This window comes from Solanum lycopersicum, chromosome 4 (genome assembly GCF_036512215.1).
Source record: "Solanum lycopersicum chromosome 4, SLM_r2.1".
Classification (NCBI taxonomy): Eukaryota; Viridiplantae; Streptophyta; class Magnoliopsida; order Solanales; family Solanaceae; genus Solanum; species Solanum lycopersicum.
Window position 1 is genome coordinate 60,407,303 of NC_090803.1, and position 18,349 is coordinate 60,425,651.

The 18,349-nt window shown below is 34.1% G+C and overlaps 1 protein-coding gene, 1 long non-coding RNA gene and 1 other non-coding gene across 3 annotated transcripts; 2 read left to right on the top strand and 1 right to left on the bottom strand.

The window, feature by feature from the left end:
- Positions 1-1,523: 1,523 nt before the first annotated feature.
- On the top strand, positions 1,524-3,954 carry LOC138348333 (uncharacterized). Its single transcript, XR_011220846.1, has 2 exons — positions 1,524-2,355; positions 3,362-3,954. It is a non-coding gene; the product is annotated as an uncharacterized lncRNA (long non-coding RNA).
- Positions 3,955-14,430: 10,476 nt separating this feature from the next.
- CYP92B7 (cytochrome P450 92B7) lies at positions 14,431-18,221 on the top strand. The gene is made up of 2 exons (XM_004237772.5): positions 14,431-17,340; positions 17,430-18,221. The coding sequence occupies exons 1-2, from the start codon at positions 16,435-16,437 to the stop codon at positions 18,051-18,053; spliced, it is 1,530 nt and encodes a 509-aa protein (XP_004237820.1). The 5' UTR covers positions 14,431-16,434; the 3' UTR covers positions 18,054-18,221.
- LOC112939975 (U6 spliceosomal RNA) lies at positions 15,902-16,005 on the bottom strand. The gene has a single exon (XR_003246689.1). It is a non-coding gene; the product is annotated as a U6 spliceosomal RNA (small nuclear RNA).
- Positions 18,222-18,349: the final 128 nt, after the last annotated feature.

An 18,349-nucleotide genomic window follows, 5' to 3' on the forward strand; every position in this document is an offset into this window, starting at 1 on the left:
CGATTCCCTCTCACTAGATGCACCCAAGTTGAACTCTTGAATATAATCTTACAATTTTTCCTCACAAATTGCAACACTCCCAATAAATCTCAAAACTCTCTCAAATTTCTTGATCGTGTTTATCTTAACACTGTGTAAGTGGACAATTTTTCTCAAGCGAAACTATCAACCTATTTATAGATTTGAACTTGAATCCAAGACCTATTTCAACTAGAAATCCTACTTCATGTAGGACTCCTCTTTTGTGTGAAACTCCTAGTTCAACTTGAACTTGTCTTCGCCGCATCTTCAACTCCTTGTCTGAATCAACTTTGTCTTTGCCTTTACAAAACCTTATTAAATTCAACTTGCACTTCTTTATAATCAGAATTGATAGCAATAAAAAATCAACTCATTCTCCTACTCAGATTAGGCAGCAACACGAACTCGAATAGGCCAACAACTTCCAGCAACTTGTCTCTGATTTTCTGCCGCCTCGAACATTCTTCAACTTTTTCCTCGTCAAACTCCTATTTTGTATTTGACTTGGACACATAAACTCTTCCAGCAATTTTTCCTTTTTAATTAATAAAACATGTTTTCTTTAATTAGTTAGCCACCGCCTCAAGAAAACTTGCATCAGGTTTCCGTAAATAAGTTTGCTGAAATCCTGTTTAAAGTTGAACTGCTGAACCAAGTTTTTACTACCTGTTCTTCATGCTTTTACCATAGTTCAAAACAATGAGACTTAAACAATAAATTCCCCCTTTTTGACTATGGCAAATTCAACTTCTTGCAACAAACAGGTAAGTAAGTAATATATATTTGCAATGCTGCTTCCCGATTTACCATCAGCAGTATTGCTTGCCTTGCTTCATCGTTTCTTGGCAGATGACTTCTTGCCAGTGATCTTCTTAAACACAGATCACATCTGCTAAACTTGTTTCATGATGTAATCGTTCTCATTTTTTCAAAATATACATATTGTTGACACCCAATTTTGACCGACCTTTGACCATTTTAGGAATACAATTCGATTAAATACGTATTTTAAATTTTAGAATCTTTAAATCGACTTTGCTTGAAAATTATATATTTTAGTATGTTTTATTCTATAAAATTATCATATAAATTATTAAAATATTTTAAAATTATTAATGAATTTCAAATGTTAAAATTTAAATGATTTTCAATTATATAAAAATATTTTAATATATGTAGTATTTCAATTAAATAGTAATTCCTACACTTTCCTTAAATTTTAAATTCTAGCCTATTCCATTCCAATTTCTTTCAATTCTAGCCACTTGAATTAGAGTTTTATTACAATCATAGCCTCTCTTTCATTCCAATTCTAGCCAAATTTTAATTGCAATTTTAGCCATTCCGTATCTAACTCATCTAATTTCAAGAAGTCATCTTTTGATCTCATCCTTCCATTTTAATTAATTCCTAGATCTAATCCTAACCCCTCATCTCTTCTAAAATCAATGGTCCAGATTTAATCTACATATTTTAACCTAAAAGACCCTAATCCCTAAAATAATTCTGATTCTCTTCTCCCTCCCTTTTTCAGCCGCCTCTCCCCTCTCTCTCTCTCTCCAGCCCGGCCCCCTCTCTCCTCGCCACTTCCGGTGAAAGCCACCAGAAGAACCAGCCGCCAGTCGCTCCTCTCTCTCTCTCTCTCTCTCTCTCTTCGCCACCTCTTCCTCTCCAAGCAGCCGCTCCCTTCTCTCTCCCTCTCCTCCACCTTTTCCGGCAAGGGAGACAGCCAGGAGACAAGCAACAACAGCCATGGCGGACAGCATCAGCAGCCATGACCGGCGAGGAGTCAGCAGCGGTCGCCGGCGAAAACTCCTGCGTCCGGCCAGCAGCTGCAAAAGAGGCGAACGACCACCTCTCTCTCCTCGTCGCCTCCCTCTCGTCGCTCTCGCAAATGGCGAGCAACCAGACCCACCAGCGTGCTGCAAACAAAAGCCGCCGGACGAGCAGCGAGCGGCGTCAACCATCAGCCCACAGTCACCGGCAGCATGTCTCCCTCCTCTTCATTCCTCTTCCTTCACCCGTCTCCCCTCTCCCGTCATTCCCCTCCTCCCGCTTCTCCTCTCCCTCTCGCTCTTTCTCTCCTCCCCGTTTTCCCCTTCTTCTTCTCCTTTTCTTTTCCTCTTCTTTTGCAGAGACAGGTAGCATCTCCGACCAGCAACGTCTCGACGAGACAGCAGCAGCAGCGTCTCGAGGAGACAGCAGCATCGACTCCGGCGAGCCTTTCCTCTTTCTTTGTTTCCAGCCAACAAGTTCGGCTAATGAAGACGTAGATTCTATACATATCTCAATATTGCGGCTGATTTTAAGATGAATTTCAACAGATCCGTCTGGGTTAGTTTCTGTTTTAGTTTTTATTATTATTATTAATTTAGATGTTTAATTTGCCTAATGTTCGGCTTGTTTTTCAGAAATATTTTGTTATGAATATAAAACTATATTGTGATTTGCTTGATCTTATGGACTGATCTTGTTGATTTTTCTCTTGAAAATTTGCAAAGTACATGTGTTTTAGCCATGTTGAAAACAATATTGTATGATAATCAGTTCCTGTAAGTCTGCTAAATGTGATTTGGGTATTGACATGCTAATTGTATATTGGTTTCACTTTGATTATTATTTGTTACCTTGTAATTTTCAATAGTAGTTGCAGATTTCTTATATCTTTTATAAATATTATTGTCATTTTAATTGATTATTTTATTTTACCTTGATTGACTTCAAATATATTCTTGGTTGTTATATCTTTGGAAAGTGATATTTAATTAAGGTAAAAAGGATTGTACTGATTTTACTCTCTACTAGTTAAGGAAAATAAGTTTAATTGATTTATTTTTCCTTGTGAATAAATACTGATTCCTTATTTGTTTGTATTATGGTAATGAATTATTTTTTTTCTGATTTGGCTCTCTTTTAAATAAGGAAAAGGGAATATTAATTGATTCCTTAAAAATATTTATTTTCCTTATTTGTTCCCCCTCCTCTACTATATAAATAAGACCCCTCCTCTATTTCATGGACCCCATTCACTCTCAACCAAAAATTCTCTCATCACTCTCCCTCCTCTCATTGCTCTCTTGCTACTTTAAACAACATTAATATTTCGGTGAATATTCAAGTGCTTTTCTTCGCTATTTTCCTATTTTGTTCGAGTAAAAGGTGAATCATCTTGTTTTGTTTAACAGGTTAGTATTCTCAACATTCATACTATTTTCATATTCACATATTTGTGTAAACCATTGTCTGTTTTTATATAGAATTCGTCATTAAACGATTGCATATTGTCTCACCTTAACTAACAAGTGTGATTACTTGTGTAGTTATTTAATTACTTTGACAGGTTTCATATTTGAAGTTCAAGTTGAAGATTAACTGAAGAAGGATTTGTTTATTTGTTTGAATGTGTATATATATATATATATATATTTATTTTTTCCGCTATTTTATTTATTTGAATGATGTAACAATTGTAACCCTAAAGATCATATAATAAAGTTATTTGGGGGTCGTCTAGGGGAGGGGGATTTATATGCTTACTTGTTCATTATTTTTTTTAGAAATCATGCCTATAGGTTTGTCTTTAACCACCTAGATTTGATATTTGTAGGTGTTATAATCTAATCAATTTTCAATTTGCTTGACGTTTTGTTAACAAGCCTTAAAAACTAGAATCCATTAATTTTTTAATGTTAAAATCAAATCCTAATAAATCTAGTAGGTTGTTAGATGTTAAAATATTATAATTTCTCATTTGTCTTATCATGTAGAAACCATGTCTAAGGTTTAATTTGTTCATACCATTTACGAAATCATGCATATATATGTTACTTTTTTTGAACACCTAGAAATCATGTCTATAGGTTTGTAAATAAGAGAATAAAATTTGTTTGTGCATATTTGAGTCCTCCCCTAAAATTAATTAATATTATTTAACTAGTAATCCCATTTGTTTTCCACATTCGTGATGCAAATATTTTTTTTTCTTCTTAATACTAACTTAGAATCATTTCATGCATTTAACTTGGCTTGTAACAAATTTTTTTTTTTTTAAAAAAAAAAGTCATTATTCAATCTTTCTTTAAATTTTGGATTGATTATGACTCTACTTTATTTTGAAATAAATTATAAAGTACTATCTCCTAACCTATCGTTATTGGGAAAGTCAAAGGAACTACGAGGTCTAGCTCCAATTTTTAAAACCGATGCGTCCCCGGAAGTACCACTTCCCATGAACTTCAAAAAGAATTATGTGCATTTATATGTAATTGTTTATGTGCCTACGTGTGAACTAAATATTTTAAATCATTTTTCAAAACATAACTATTTTTAGACCGACCTCAAATCAAAATTGTTTCTATGGTGGAGAAGCACGATCAATAATATCGTGGCATCATCCCTATAAAGAAACAAACATTTTTTTAGAAAAAATAAAAATTCCTATTCAAAACTTATAAATTTTCAAACTTTATTTTCGCACATATTAATTGCTTAATATTTGCCAATTTTGTTTATAACATAGTGTCGTATGTCAAAATAAATAAAATGAGCCTAATTGTTTATTTATTGCCATCACCTAGCTTCACATATCTAAATGAGAATAATAGTCCTAATTGTTTCGTATTTGTTATCACTTAGTAAGATTAAATAAATTAATAAACGACCTTGATTGCTATTTGAACCCCCACATAGATTGCATGAGATACGGCCGGGACCCACACTTGTGGACCTCGAGGGATGCCTAACACCTTCCCTTCGAGGTAATTTGAACCCTTACCCTAATCTCTGGCTCGTTGACCTTAGTTAGACTTAGTTAAGTTAGATAGGCGCCCTAACGCGCCTTAATTCGTTAGGTGGCGACTCCAAAACTCAAAAATTTCAAAAGAGTTGCTAGGTCGTGCACAAAACCCGTTTTCTGCGAAAATGGGGCGCGACACATATTCATGTGTACCCTAACAGATTCCCTTTTTTATGATGACAAATCATTGCTTCTTGTGTGAATAAATCAATCTGTGTTGTGTCAGTTTCTTAAAACTCAATGCACAAAACAAACACATTAGAGGATCAAGTTAGACCAATTGGGTTATAATTATTACACAAGTATGCACTTTTCCCTTTCGACAGCATAGAACACTGTGAAGGCTTACACCATACTAAGAGAAGCAAATTTGATACTCATGACCACTAGCTATCACCTACTCAGACACTTAAAAAATCAAAAACTCAGTTAGTTATAACGAAGTGTTTGCACAAATATATGAGATAAACATGACCTGAAACTCAAACCTGAAACATGCACTTTTCCCTTTCGACAGCATAGAACACTGTGAAGGCTTACACCATACTAAGAGAAGCAAATTTGATACTCATGACCACTAGCTATCACCTACTCAAACACTTAAAAAATCAAAAACTCAGTTAGTTATAACGAAGTGTTTGCACAAATATATGAGATAAACATGACCTGAAACTCAAACCTAACATAGGCATTAATAAAAAAGCATATACACCACAAATATAATCAAAATTAAAGATAGAATCATACACTTGTGATGAGAAAAAATTGGGAAGTCAAAGGCTAGAGTGGCTAGTTAATATTAAAAGATTGGGCATGAGAGGATAAATAAAAGCCATTTTTAGCAACCAAAATATATTTTGGATTAACAAAATTAGCAGTCTTCTCAATTTCAAAGGTAGCCGTGGTCTATGCACGCTCAATCTTTTTTTTTATCACCTTTAAGGAACTTGTTCAATCAATCGTGTGCCCTCTGCAGTAACAACAATTCATTCATCTTTAATTTCAATAGAGTCAGTTAGAAGAATAATTTTCTTGAACATCATTTGTAAAGGAACATGTTCTCTCAATCTATTCCCTGGACGTGGTACTATCAGGTGCACTACAAAAATATAATAATTGTTGACGTTAATCCTGAATTCCAGTTTATATGGTTCCTAATAGAAGAACTAAGTTCAAACAAATGGGTCTCCCATTGATTCCCCCTCACTAGATGCATCCAAGTTGAACATAACAAGTGAACTTTGTTCAAGTGTAGGGTCCCCAAATTATTCCCCTTACAAGGTAAATCCTCCAAGACTTTACTCAATACAAAAGATTCACCTAAGAACTAACACACTCTACTTTCTCAATCAATATTTTATAAGGCACCAAAGTAGAGGTGTAGTCCACCAAATTCATCTCAACCATAGACAATCACATTTGGATAAGGCTTTTTAAGATGATCTTTGTTTTGGTAGTATTTAGGGCATGAATATCTTTTGGGACAAGCGGAAGAAATAGGTTCAAGTGCATTGACTTTATATTTAATCATGAATAATTGTAGTGCATATACCTTAGATCTCTGGATAATGTTGAATTTTGCTTCAATTTTACTAAGCATTTCTCCCGTGCTAGATGCAAATACAATGTTATAGTGCATGAGTAACATGACTTTAAAAGTGGTATAGAGGCATACAACTTAATATACAAAACTGAGCATAGAATTCAAGATTAGAGGGCAGTATGCGCAATGTTCATTAGCCATTTAGGAATATTCATGTCACCTTAATCATCCCCAAGTTCCAAAATTTTCCTTTTGAAAGTGTTTTCCTTGGCTGATCATATTTTTGATTGATTGATCATGTGAGTGTGCATAACTGTTAGATTGGACCTGTTCCTTTCATATGCTTCTTCAGTCTTTCCCTTTTCTTTTTTTTTCTACCTTTTCTTTTTCAGTCAATGTTATTTATCCATTCCTTTTTTTCCCCAAGTGAGAGGAATTTTTTTTAGTTTCAATTATGCATCTGAAGCAAGATGTTCAATTGGTGAATGTTGCCTGTTTTCTCTCATTTTTACTGTAAATTCAAAGGTTAGATTTAGGAACCCTGACTAGCTTGGGTCCTTTGTATTGATAAAATGATGAATAAGATCTCTATGAGCCCACTTGGCAGATTATTTTTACTTTGAATATACATGCTCCTTCGAACAGTTTAATAAGTTCCTCTTGCTTTATTTTCTGTACTAACTCTGTATTTCGAATAATTTTTCTTAGAGTGGCCTGAGTTACCACAAATAATACATAACAAAGAATTTCTAATCATAGGTTGTTCATACCCTATTCCATTTCTTATGTTTCGAGTACTGTTACCTAGATGTGTTACTATCATGGAAGATTTTGTTCATTTATTAGCTTTTTCCTGATCAATTTTTATCCTAGACAATTCAAGATTCATTCTCCTAGAATTTTCCCTATCAAAAGATAGTTCATTGTTTAACCTCATTAGATCTTGGTCACATCTGATTTGATCACCACTAATTTTTTCTTTTTCATTCCCAGTAACACTTTGTTTCAGAATTTCAGATTTGAGAGCCAAAGTGCAAAAATCAAGTTGTTGTACCTATTTCTTTAGGAGTTGATTTTCTTTATTGAGATCAGAATTAACTTTTTCAAGATCAATATACTCAAACTTTAAACTAGTCATGAAACAAGCAATTGATTCTTTGTTTTAACTAGTTCTTTGAACTGTATCTATGGAAGTGAGTAATAAGAAGGATAATTTTTTCTTAGAGAACTTTACTAGTTTATCTTTTAAATCAAAAAAATTTACCTCCATTCCTTCAGAGTCTGATTCAGGTTAAGTTTCTTATTCTTCTATGGCCATCAATGCGAAGTCCTCATCATCTTCGTCATACCTCACTGAATCTGTTTCCCGGACAGCATACATCGCTTGCTCCTTCTCTTTATTTTTTCTTTTGTTTAAAAGTTCTCTCTTTACCTTTTCAACTCTTTCTTTTCTCCATTCTACCTCTCACATAGCACAATTCTTAATTTGAAGACCAGTTTTTCCACACTTGAAGCATTCTTCACTTTGTCATTTCTCTGTTTTCTTTTCTTTAAAGTGTGTTACCTTTTTTTTCTCTCCAGAATTTAAGCATCTTTTAAAGAGTTTTTCAAGTTCCTACTTATTAGTGTCAATTCATCATCATCCATATCTGATTTATCACTTTCAGTTGCTTTAAATCCAAGATTTTTCTCTTTGTTTCCTTCAACTCTTTTGTCAACATTCATCTCATAAGTTTTGATATTTCCTAATAATTCATCCAAAGTCATATTGGTTAGATTCTTGGCTTCTCTGATTATAGTAACTTTTATCTCCCATGATCTAGGCAGAGTCCTAATTTTTTTGTCTATCTGTTCCTCAATGGTGTATACTTTCCCTAAGGATATTAACTCATTTACAACAGTGGTATATCTGGTGATCATATCTTAAAGTGATTCTCCATATTTCATCTTGAAGGCTTCATTTCAGAATAAAGTCTGGCATGTTGACACCCAATTTTTGACCCACGTCGGTATAAATTAATTATCGAGCTTCATGAGTTTTTCAAATTATTTAAGTTAATTAGTTTTATAAATCTTGCGAAAATTAAAATATATATATATATACATATATATGTATATGTATATGTATATATGTATATCTTAAGCTTAGAAAGTATTCTATTAAACTAGTTTACTTTAAATCACGACTATATTTTGAATCATTATTTTATAATTTAAATAAATTATGTTACTAAATGAATAAGCTCGTTAATGAATTTACGCCAAATCCGTTTTTTATCTTAAATCAATTGACCATTTATCACCATCAGCCCACACCTTCCCTCTCTTATTCCGACCCAAATTCCCTTCAACCCCAAACGATCCAGGCCCAAACGATCCAAGCCCAAATTCCTTTCTCAGCCCACAACCCATTCTATGATCCTAACCCAATTCCCTCTAATTGTAAAAACCCGACCCAGCCCATACCTGCCCCGACCCAGTACCCCTTTCCTTCTTCCCCTCACCCATGCCATTTCCCAAAACGGAACAATTCCCAGAACCCAGAAGAACGCAGAGAAAAACGCAGAAAAACAGTACCTAGAAAACGGAAATCCCCCCCCTTTTACGCCCCGCGTCTCTCCCCCCTCTCTCCTCCTCTCTCACGCGAGCTGTGCAACAACTTTAGAGCCGTTTCCTTCTGAAATTCGTACGCTCGCGCCGGCCTAACAACAAGAAAGGCTACAAACTTTGTCCATGGGTACAAGGATAGCACTAGTGGTATCTTCAACCTTATCTTCATGGGTTTGAATTTCAAAATGGAGGGTGAAGTCTCGAATTTGCCCCAATCCTTTCCTGAAATTCCCCCGCCCTCCTACCCCAAGAACCCTAAAAATTCTCCCTCTATATAAACTCCCTCTGTTTTCGGAATAGGAGTTGGAAATTTTTAGTTGAAATTTGGTTGTAAGAGTTTGTCGGAGTAAATTTCTTTCTGTTTATCTTTGAAATATCAAGAAAACTTGAGAAAAACATCGCAAATACTTTGAAAACGACTGAGACGGAAGAGTTGCTAGTGTCTCGTGTTTGAATCTAAGTTCTCGACTAGACTTCGTTTCTTCGCCAGGGGTTCGAGTCTTCGTAAGGTGGTGAAGTTATTAGGCTCCTTGCTGTTCCAGTTTGCCGCTTCCGAAGAGGTAATCCCCTGCTTCGTACAACTTTCTTGTTTCTTTTGTTTCGAAATGGCTTCTTCTGATGTTTTGACGACTCGGGTGGTGATGACGATTATGAAATTTGAATACGGATGTATGTTACAACTGACTTGTTAGTTTTCTTATAGAGTCTATTCGCTGAGTGTTCCTTAAGTTGTTTATGCTTTGTATATTTCATGATGCTCCTTTCTTTTTCATTCCCCTCGTCTTAGGTTTGTTAGTAAGTGTTAGTTATGGCGTTTGTTCCCCATGTTCTCTCGGTTTCTTGGTGTTTTCAGCTTGGTATGAATAATGTGCAGTGTCATGATTTTTCTCTCATGAGTTAACATGTATAGCTGCACCTGGTGTTCATTAATGTGAATTCGACTGTCCGGACAGTGCATTTTCAGTTTAGCTTATCTCCCTTTCTGTCTTCACTTTAAGTTTTCTTTGTGTCCCCTGAAAAGTTCTCTTACTATTGCTTAATGTGCTGTCCCTTTGGAGTCGCTTGGCATGCCCTGTTTTAAGAGTTCTTTCGTCAAATATTGATTCTATGTGTACTCTAAGCATTAAGCGTGATTCATGTGATGATGGAGGTTGTTGTAACGTTATACATTGGTCGTTATAGGCCTTGGCTCGAGTTCGTATTTGTGAGGTTAATTAATGCGTTGTTTGGGGTTGTTGGTGTCCAATGTTTGTCTCTCTTGGTTGGTTCTCTTTAATAAGTTTCTTACGTTGCTTGAGCTTGGTTAGGGAGTTTTGAGGTTTGCTTCAATAAGCCAAGGCACTGTTATTTGCTTTTCTTTTCTTAGGATTGGGATGATATGTTGGTTTCATGTGGGCAACTCTTCTTCTTTTGACTTCTACATCTTAATGAAAGCATGACTTCCCTTTGTTTCAAAGCATACTTTAGTTACAATAGTTTATGTGTTGTTGTCTATTGCTATCTTCGAATTTGCCGAAGGTTTCATACTTATGTATGTCTGAAAGTCTAAAGAACTCGTTCTTGCCTAATGCTTGCTTTGTTGAGGATCTCGTTTTAATGATAATATTTATGGCTGTTGTTAATCCTTTTCTTTTGTTTTTTCATTATATGTGACATCGATTCGAGTCCGTTTCGGACTCCACTCCCGCATTCCTCCGAGTTAAAAGATCTTTGAGTCGGCCCATCTCAAGTCTAGGAGGTCTTAAGACCCATTTACAGGTCGAAATCCGGCATTGGAGAGCTGCTGGAAGTGGCAGTTTGCAGAATTTGACTGCATGTTTTTTTGAAGCTGTAAACCAGCTATATACATCTGATATACACTGGTATACATGCCAAAAATGCACAGGAAATCCGAACTCAAAATCTGGGTTTGTGGCAGTGAGGATACGCTTCGGAAAAGGAGTTTCAACTTTCGAAAGTTGAAAATCAGGCTGATATACAGCCTGTATACACTGATATACATAGACGCTATACTATAAATATGTGTAAAAATTCGTACAGGGACGCTTATTCTAATTAAAATTCAGAATTAGGCAAACAATGCGGACGTAGAGTGCAGCCCGTATACATTAGTATACATTATCGGGCTACGATATACACTTGTTAAGTAAGTTTTAAAAGAATAATACAGGTACAAATACGCAGGGCAATGCAGGGAAAAGTAACGAAAATATGTAATTAAACAGGTGGAGGACTCAAGAGGTCCAAAAGGGTCAAATATATACTGTATACAGTATGTATACATTTATGTATATCCTTCAGGATCCTTTTTCAGGAATGGCCCAGGGCCCTTCAACAATTTTTCTAACAGGCCCAAGGGGCCAAAATGTTTTTTTTTTTTTGCAGGATTTTTAATTTGTTGAAAGGGCCCAAGTTCAATTTTGTTCTCCTCTTTACTTATTATTTGCTTGAATTAATTAATGTGTGGTAGGATTTTAATAATCTCCTAAAGGGTAGCCATTTTTCATTATTTTAAACTTTACTATTTTATTTTATTTACTTTTGTCACAAATTAGTTTTTCCTTAAATTAAATCCCTTTAAATAGCTCCTTTAGAAATAAAAAATAGTAATAATAATAAAAAATAAAATAATAAATATTAAAATGATTTTTCTTTTACTTAAAAAAGTCATTTAGTCAAATTGCCGGTCAACCGCAAGTTAGCGGGCATCCCGAGGGCCTAATACCTTCTCGGGATGTACATTGAACTTCGAACCTTTTCAATCGATTTTATCTGTTTTTAAATCTTTTGAAATTTTTCTTGATTTTATCAAAATCAAGTGACGACTCCGTAATTCGAAAAGTCGAGTTTTCTTAAATAATAAGATTAATTGATTTTTCGAAACCTAGTCAATATTTTCCATTTTTAAAATAAATAAATAAATAAATAAATAGTTAGTAGTATTAAAAAAAACATGGCAATTCTAAATTTACCAACTTGAGTTGTACCTTTGTGAGTGTTTTGTAAAACGTCTCATATTTGTTTTGCAGAGGTACAACTAGATGTGGTTAAACTCTTCAGGTCCTAGTCCAAATATGAGAATGCACTTAGCTTTTGCATTCTTCCTTAGCATCTTGTAGTCAGCTTTTCCATATTTTTCTGTAAGTTTAGGTACACTATCAGTAATAGTAGGAGTTAATGGTCCATTAGTAATTCTAACCCATACTTCATAATCTTCAGCTTGAATGAAGTCTTCCATCCCAGTCTTCCACCAAGAGTAGTATTCTTAATTAAATAATGGTGGTCTTTTGATGTGTTGCCCTTGACCATGCCCAATAGGAGGTGCAGAATTCATAATGATCTTATCTTGAGTTATTGAACTTTTCAAATATAACCGACTCTGATACCAATTATTGGAATTGTGACCCCAAAAATCGCTTAAGAAACATGTATATTCTATAGGTTCCTTTGCAGATTACAACATTTACGTTTTGTGAAGCAAATAAAATAATAGCACAATGTTTATCGCGAAAAACCCTAACTCTTAAGGGTAAAAACCACGACCTACACCTTTATAGGATTTAACTCCACTTTATTAAATTTCAAGTCTCAACAAAAGATTACAAAACTATGTAACCTAAGGAATTATAAATTCTAATTCCTAGAGGAATTATAAACTCTAATTCCTAACTAAGAAATTATAAACTCTAATTTCTAGCTACCCAAAGACACAAAATCCCCCGGTTTTATATCTTCTAATGTTCTTTAAGTTCTACAACTGGTCGAACAACTCCTACTCACAAAACTCAGATTATAAATAAGACTCTTGAATACAATCTTCAAGCAAATCTATCGCCCTATTTATAGATTTGAACTTGAATCTAAAACATATTTCAACTAGAAATCCTACTTTGTGTGGAACTCCTAGTTCAACTCGAACTTGTCTTCGCCGCATCTTCAACTTCTTCAACTAGAACTGAACTTTGTCACATCAAAAAAACCTTGTCTATGTAGGACTCCTCCTCCTACGATCTATTAGGGTACACATGAATATGTATATTTTGAAAAACGACAGATTGTATCATGAAACAATTTTAGCAGACGTGATCTCTGGTTAAGAAGATCACTGCTAAGAAGTCATCCGCCAAGAAGCGATGAAGCAACGCAAGCAAGACTGTTGATGATAAATGGGAAAGCAGCGTTGCAAACACATATTACTTACTTACCTGTTAGTTGTAAGAAGTTGAATTTTCTAATTCAAAAAGGGGGAATTCGTTGTTTAAGTCTCGTTGTTTTGAACTATTGTAAAAGCATGAAGAACATGTAGTAAAATCTTGGTCCAGAAGTTCAACTTTAAATAATATTTCAGCAAACTTATTTAAGGAAACCTGATGTAAGTTTTCCTGAGGCGTGGCTAACTAACTAAAGAAAACGTGTTTTCTTAATTAAAAAGGAAAATTTTCTGGAATAGTTTATGTGTCCAAGTCAAATACAAAATAGGAGTTTGATGGAAAAAAAAGTTGAAGAATGTTTGAGGCGGTATAAAATTAGAGCCAAGTTGCTGGAAGTTGTTGGGCGGTTCAAGTTCGTGATGTTGCCTAATCTGAGTAGGAGAAGGAATCGAGTTTTTGTTGCTGTCCAATTTGATTAAAAAGGAATTCAAGATGAACTTAACAAGGTTTTGTAGAGGCAAAGACAAAGTTGATTCAGACAAGGAGTTGAAGATGCGGCGAAGACAAGTTCAAGTTGAACTAGGAGTTCCACACATAAGAAGAGTCCTCCATAAAGTAGGATTTCTAGTTGAAATAGGTCTTGGATTCAAGTCCAAATCTATAAATAGAGCGGTAGTTTTGCTTAAGAAAAATTGTGCACTTACACAGAGAGAAGATCAAAACACGATCAAGAGGTTTGAGATTTATTGGGAGTGTTGCAATCTGTGAGGAAAAATTGTAAGATTCTATTCAAGAGTCTTGTTTACAATCTGAGTTTTGTGAGTAGGAGTTGTTCGACAAGTTGTAGAACTTGAAGAACATTAAAAGATATAAAAGCGGGGGGTTTTGTGTCTTTTGGTAGTTAGAAATTAGAGTTGATAATTTCTTAGCTAGGAATTAGAGTTTATATTTCCTTTAGGAATTACAGTTTATAATTTCTTAGGTTACAAAACTTTGTAATCGGTGTGTACGTGTTCCTTTGAAGAATTCAGGAGGATAGAATTCCAACAATATATGATGACTCTGAAAACGCGGACTAGACGTTGTATCATCACGATTCACGACGTTCATAGTGATGGTTATCGGCTAGAAAACCTTTTATAATAAAGCTTCACTTGTTTTATTACATTGCATGATTTACTTCCACTTGAGTTATTTTTAATACTCTTCGAGCTCATGTACTATTTCATTCAGATCCATTACATATTTTACATTCCATATCCTGACCTCTTTTATTATATCGTTTTATGATGCAAATATAGGTGTTGGGGATCATCAACAGACACTTCGTTGAGTCACTATCTTGTCAGTCTCTGGTGAGACCTCCTTACTTTTGGGAAACTCCATTCACTATACTTATTATTAGTAGTAGTAGTAGTCCGTTAGTACTTTTGAGGTAGCGATGAGTTTTTCCCAATACCTACCTTTAGTCTAGTAGAGGCTTCGTGGACAGAGTTAAAGAGTTAGTTCACTATTTCCTTTCAGACGTTTCGAGCATTTTCATTATCTATATTTAGTTCAGAAAGTGCATAAGATTTGACCAAGTTTATTTTTTTGGAATTTTCATCAATAAAGTTTCCGCATGTATGTGTTTATTCTTCCGCTAAGAAGTTAGTCATACCAAAGATTCACTTGAAATCAACAATGATTTCCAAGTGTTGATCCCACCTACGGGACGTAGACTCGGAGTGTACACAACGAGTAACTTAATCTAGCCAAAGTTGATTGCCTTAATAATTATTTAATTAGTAGTAAGACAAGTTTGATTACAACCTTTAAATTCTCTTTTTTTACAATTTCAAGCAAATACTGTATTCAAATTTCAGACCTTCACTAGAAGCATGAAGTGGTACAACTCCTAGCTAGTATATCTCAACCTATATATATTTCAAATTTTCTTGAATAATCATCAAAGATGGAGACCTCTTGGATTTTTTTAAAATATTTTTTTTTGAAGTTGAAGTTCGAAAAATATGTGGTCATCATAAAATTTTGAAAAATTTTGTTTTAACTTTTTCTTTTTTTTTAAAAAAAAAAGAATCAGAACTTCAGAAATATATATTATTAAGTCTGTTTTCACTTTTCCACTCCAAAAGAAGACTAATAATTGGAACAAAATTCTTATGACATTTTCTTAACATGTCATATGAACTCAGAAAAGCTTTACAAAATTATTTTGAATATTTGCACTTTATTCTAAATCACATTTCCTATTTTACTTGGTTAACTTTTTACATTAACGTTAATGAATACTTCCATATTGAATGACGAAATTAGGAAGTTGTTCAAAATATCTGTCCAAAATGAAATTAAAAATATATATAATTTTTTCAATTTACCATGTCCTGTCTCACTCTACTTTGTTGAAATATTTCTTCGTCCCATTGTCATTTGTACTAACTCCTACTAAATATCTCATGTATGTCCAAATAATAGTACCATTGGACATCAACTTTGAAAGCTAATTGTGTGGAGAGAACACATCCTGACTCATGTTCTTAAATATCAAAGACAGTGTTTTTTGAAGACTTTAGAGGATCATAGTGGAAACTGGAAAGTAGTCTATAATTGATGTTCTTTAATATTTGTCTGAAGGGATATGACAAATCATAATAATTCACTTCTCATAGTTATCTCAGGATTAATTATGTTTTGGGATAACTTATCCCATCGTGTATATGAGATGACTTATTTCACCATATATATAAGATAAATTATTTCAAAATGATAATTCTTTTTTTTAAAAAAATGAATCATTTCTCGATTTGTGCATGCCATCCTTGCACCAAAGACCATGCTAATCTTCTCTATCATGTTTTGTTGGCCATGTCATTACCTGGTCAACATAAAATATGGTGTCTTAATTCTATCTATATTAAAAATGAAACAATACCTATCTATATTATGGTCAACATAAAATATGGTGTCTTAATTCTATCTATATTAATTTTAAATTCTATCTATATTAAAAATGATATTTTTTTCTGCTCGAACTCACCTTTAATAAAATGAAATGTCTTAATGCTTATAAATAAGGAGTACTTTTACTAACTTTATCTTTAATCAAACAATACCTATATAGGAGTATATCTTTTCTTAGTCACTGTAACAAAATAAGGTAAATTTAAATAGTTATTATAATATATTATTGATCATTTGAAACACCACTTATTTTGAATAACAATGAAAAGGTAAAAGAAAAAAAAAATTAAAGCAAGCTGCTCTATAAATATTTCTCAAACTTTGTGGAATTAGCTTATTATCTACTATCAAAGATGGACATCCCTTGGGTTTTCATAGTGTTTGGCTCATGGCTATTTGCATTAGCTTTTGTCTTTAAAAAATTGAACCATCCCAAAAGGAAACTACCACCAGGTCCAAAGCCATGGCCAATTATTGGCAATTTGAATCTCCTTGGTTCACTCCCACATGTGTCTTTTCACCATCTTTCACAAAAGTATGGAGATTTAATGCTACTAAAGTTCGGTTCGAAGCCTGTTTTGGTAGTATCATCTCCAGAAATGGCTAAAGAGATATTGAAGACACATGATGCTATTTTTGCATCTCGTCCCGTGTTAGCTGCTGGTAAGTATACTAGTTTTAACTACTCAGACATGACATGGGCACCTTACGGTGCATATTGGCATCAAGCTAGAAAAATTTACCTAACTGAGATATTTAGTCCCAAGAAGCTTCATTCTTTAGAGTACATTCGCATTGAGGAAAGACAAACTTTAATTTCTCGTCTTTATCCTCACTCAGGAAAGCCAATTTTTCTTAGAGACCATTTACCTCGATTTTCTCTTCGTACTATTAGTAGGTTGGTTATGAGTGACAAATATTTTAGTGATCAATCAAACTCAGATACTTCAATAGTAACACTTGAAAGATTGCAATGGATGTTGGATGAATGGTTTCTTCTAGCTGGGGTGATTAATCTTGGAGATTGGATACCTTGTCTTAGTTGGTTCGACTTGCAAGGATACATAAAGCGAATGAAGGACTCGGGGAAGAATTTCACACAATTTTACAAATATGTACTTGACGATCACAACGCAATAAAGATGCAAAAATCAGGGGATTTTGTTCCAAAGGACATGGTTGATGCTCTGTTGCACCTTGCTAATGACCCTAATCGTGAAGTTCAGCTTACTTCTGATCGCATGATGGGACTAATGCATGTAAGTTCACTCATTTTTTTTTATACAAGTAGAATATTTTCTTAATTTGTTGTCGATACTTGGTAATTTTTGCTATATATCAATGGCAGAGTTTGCTAGCTGGTGCAACAGATACTTCAGCAGCAACAATAGAATGGACATTTCAAGAACTTATGAGGAGACCAAATATCATGGAGAAGGCACACCACGAACTTGAAAGAGCCATTGGAAAAGAACGATGGGTAGAAGAAGAAGACTTCTCAAAGCTACCTTATATCGATGCCATAATTAAAGAGACATTTAGACTTCATCCTTTATGTGCAGTGCTTCCTCCTCGTTACTCCACTGAGGATTGTAATGTCGCTGGTTATGACATACCAAAAGGGACAACTGTTTATGTAAACGCATGGTCTTTAGGAAGAAATCCAAAGTATTGGGATAGGGCAGAAGAGTTCATTCCTGAGAGATTCATAGAAAATAACATAGACATAAAAGGACAAAATTTCGCATTGTTGCCATTTGGTTCAGGAAGAAGAAAGTGCCCGGGGTATAGCCTTGGTATGAAGGTTGTTCGAACAACAATGGCTAACTTGATGCATGGATTCAATTGGAAATTAGGAGGAGATACGAAGCCAGAAGATATAAGCATGGACGAGATTTATGGATTGACTACACACCCAAAAGAACCGATATCTTTGATCATGGAACCAAGACTTTCACTCCATCTTTATTAGTTCTTCAATTATATCAATCTTATTCTATTTAAGTTATATTGCTTGCACTAAAATAAAATTTCACAATTTGATTAAAATTGTGTTGCTTTCATTTCTTGCTCCATCCTATATTGTATAATGTATTTTGAAAAAGACTCGAATAATTCTATTTTTTTTCTTCTTTTCTTATATAGAAGAGTACTGGTAAAGACTTGCTAGCTTTTTGCCTGTTGGACTCAACCTATATGGCCTTTCAATTAACTTATAATTACTTGTGGCACAATTGTAATGGTTGTGTTTGTGGTAATTTTAAATAA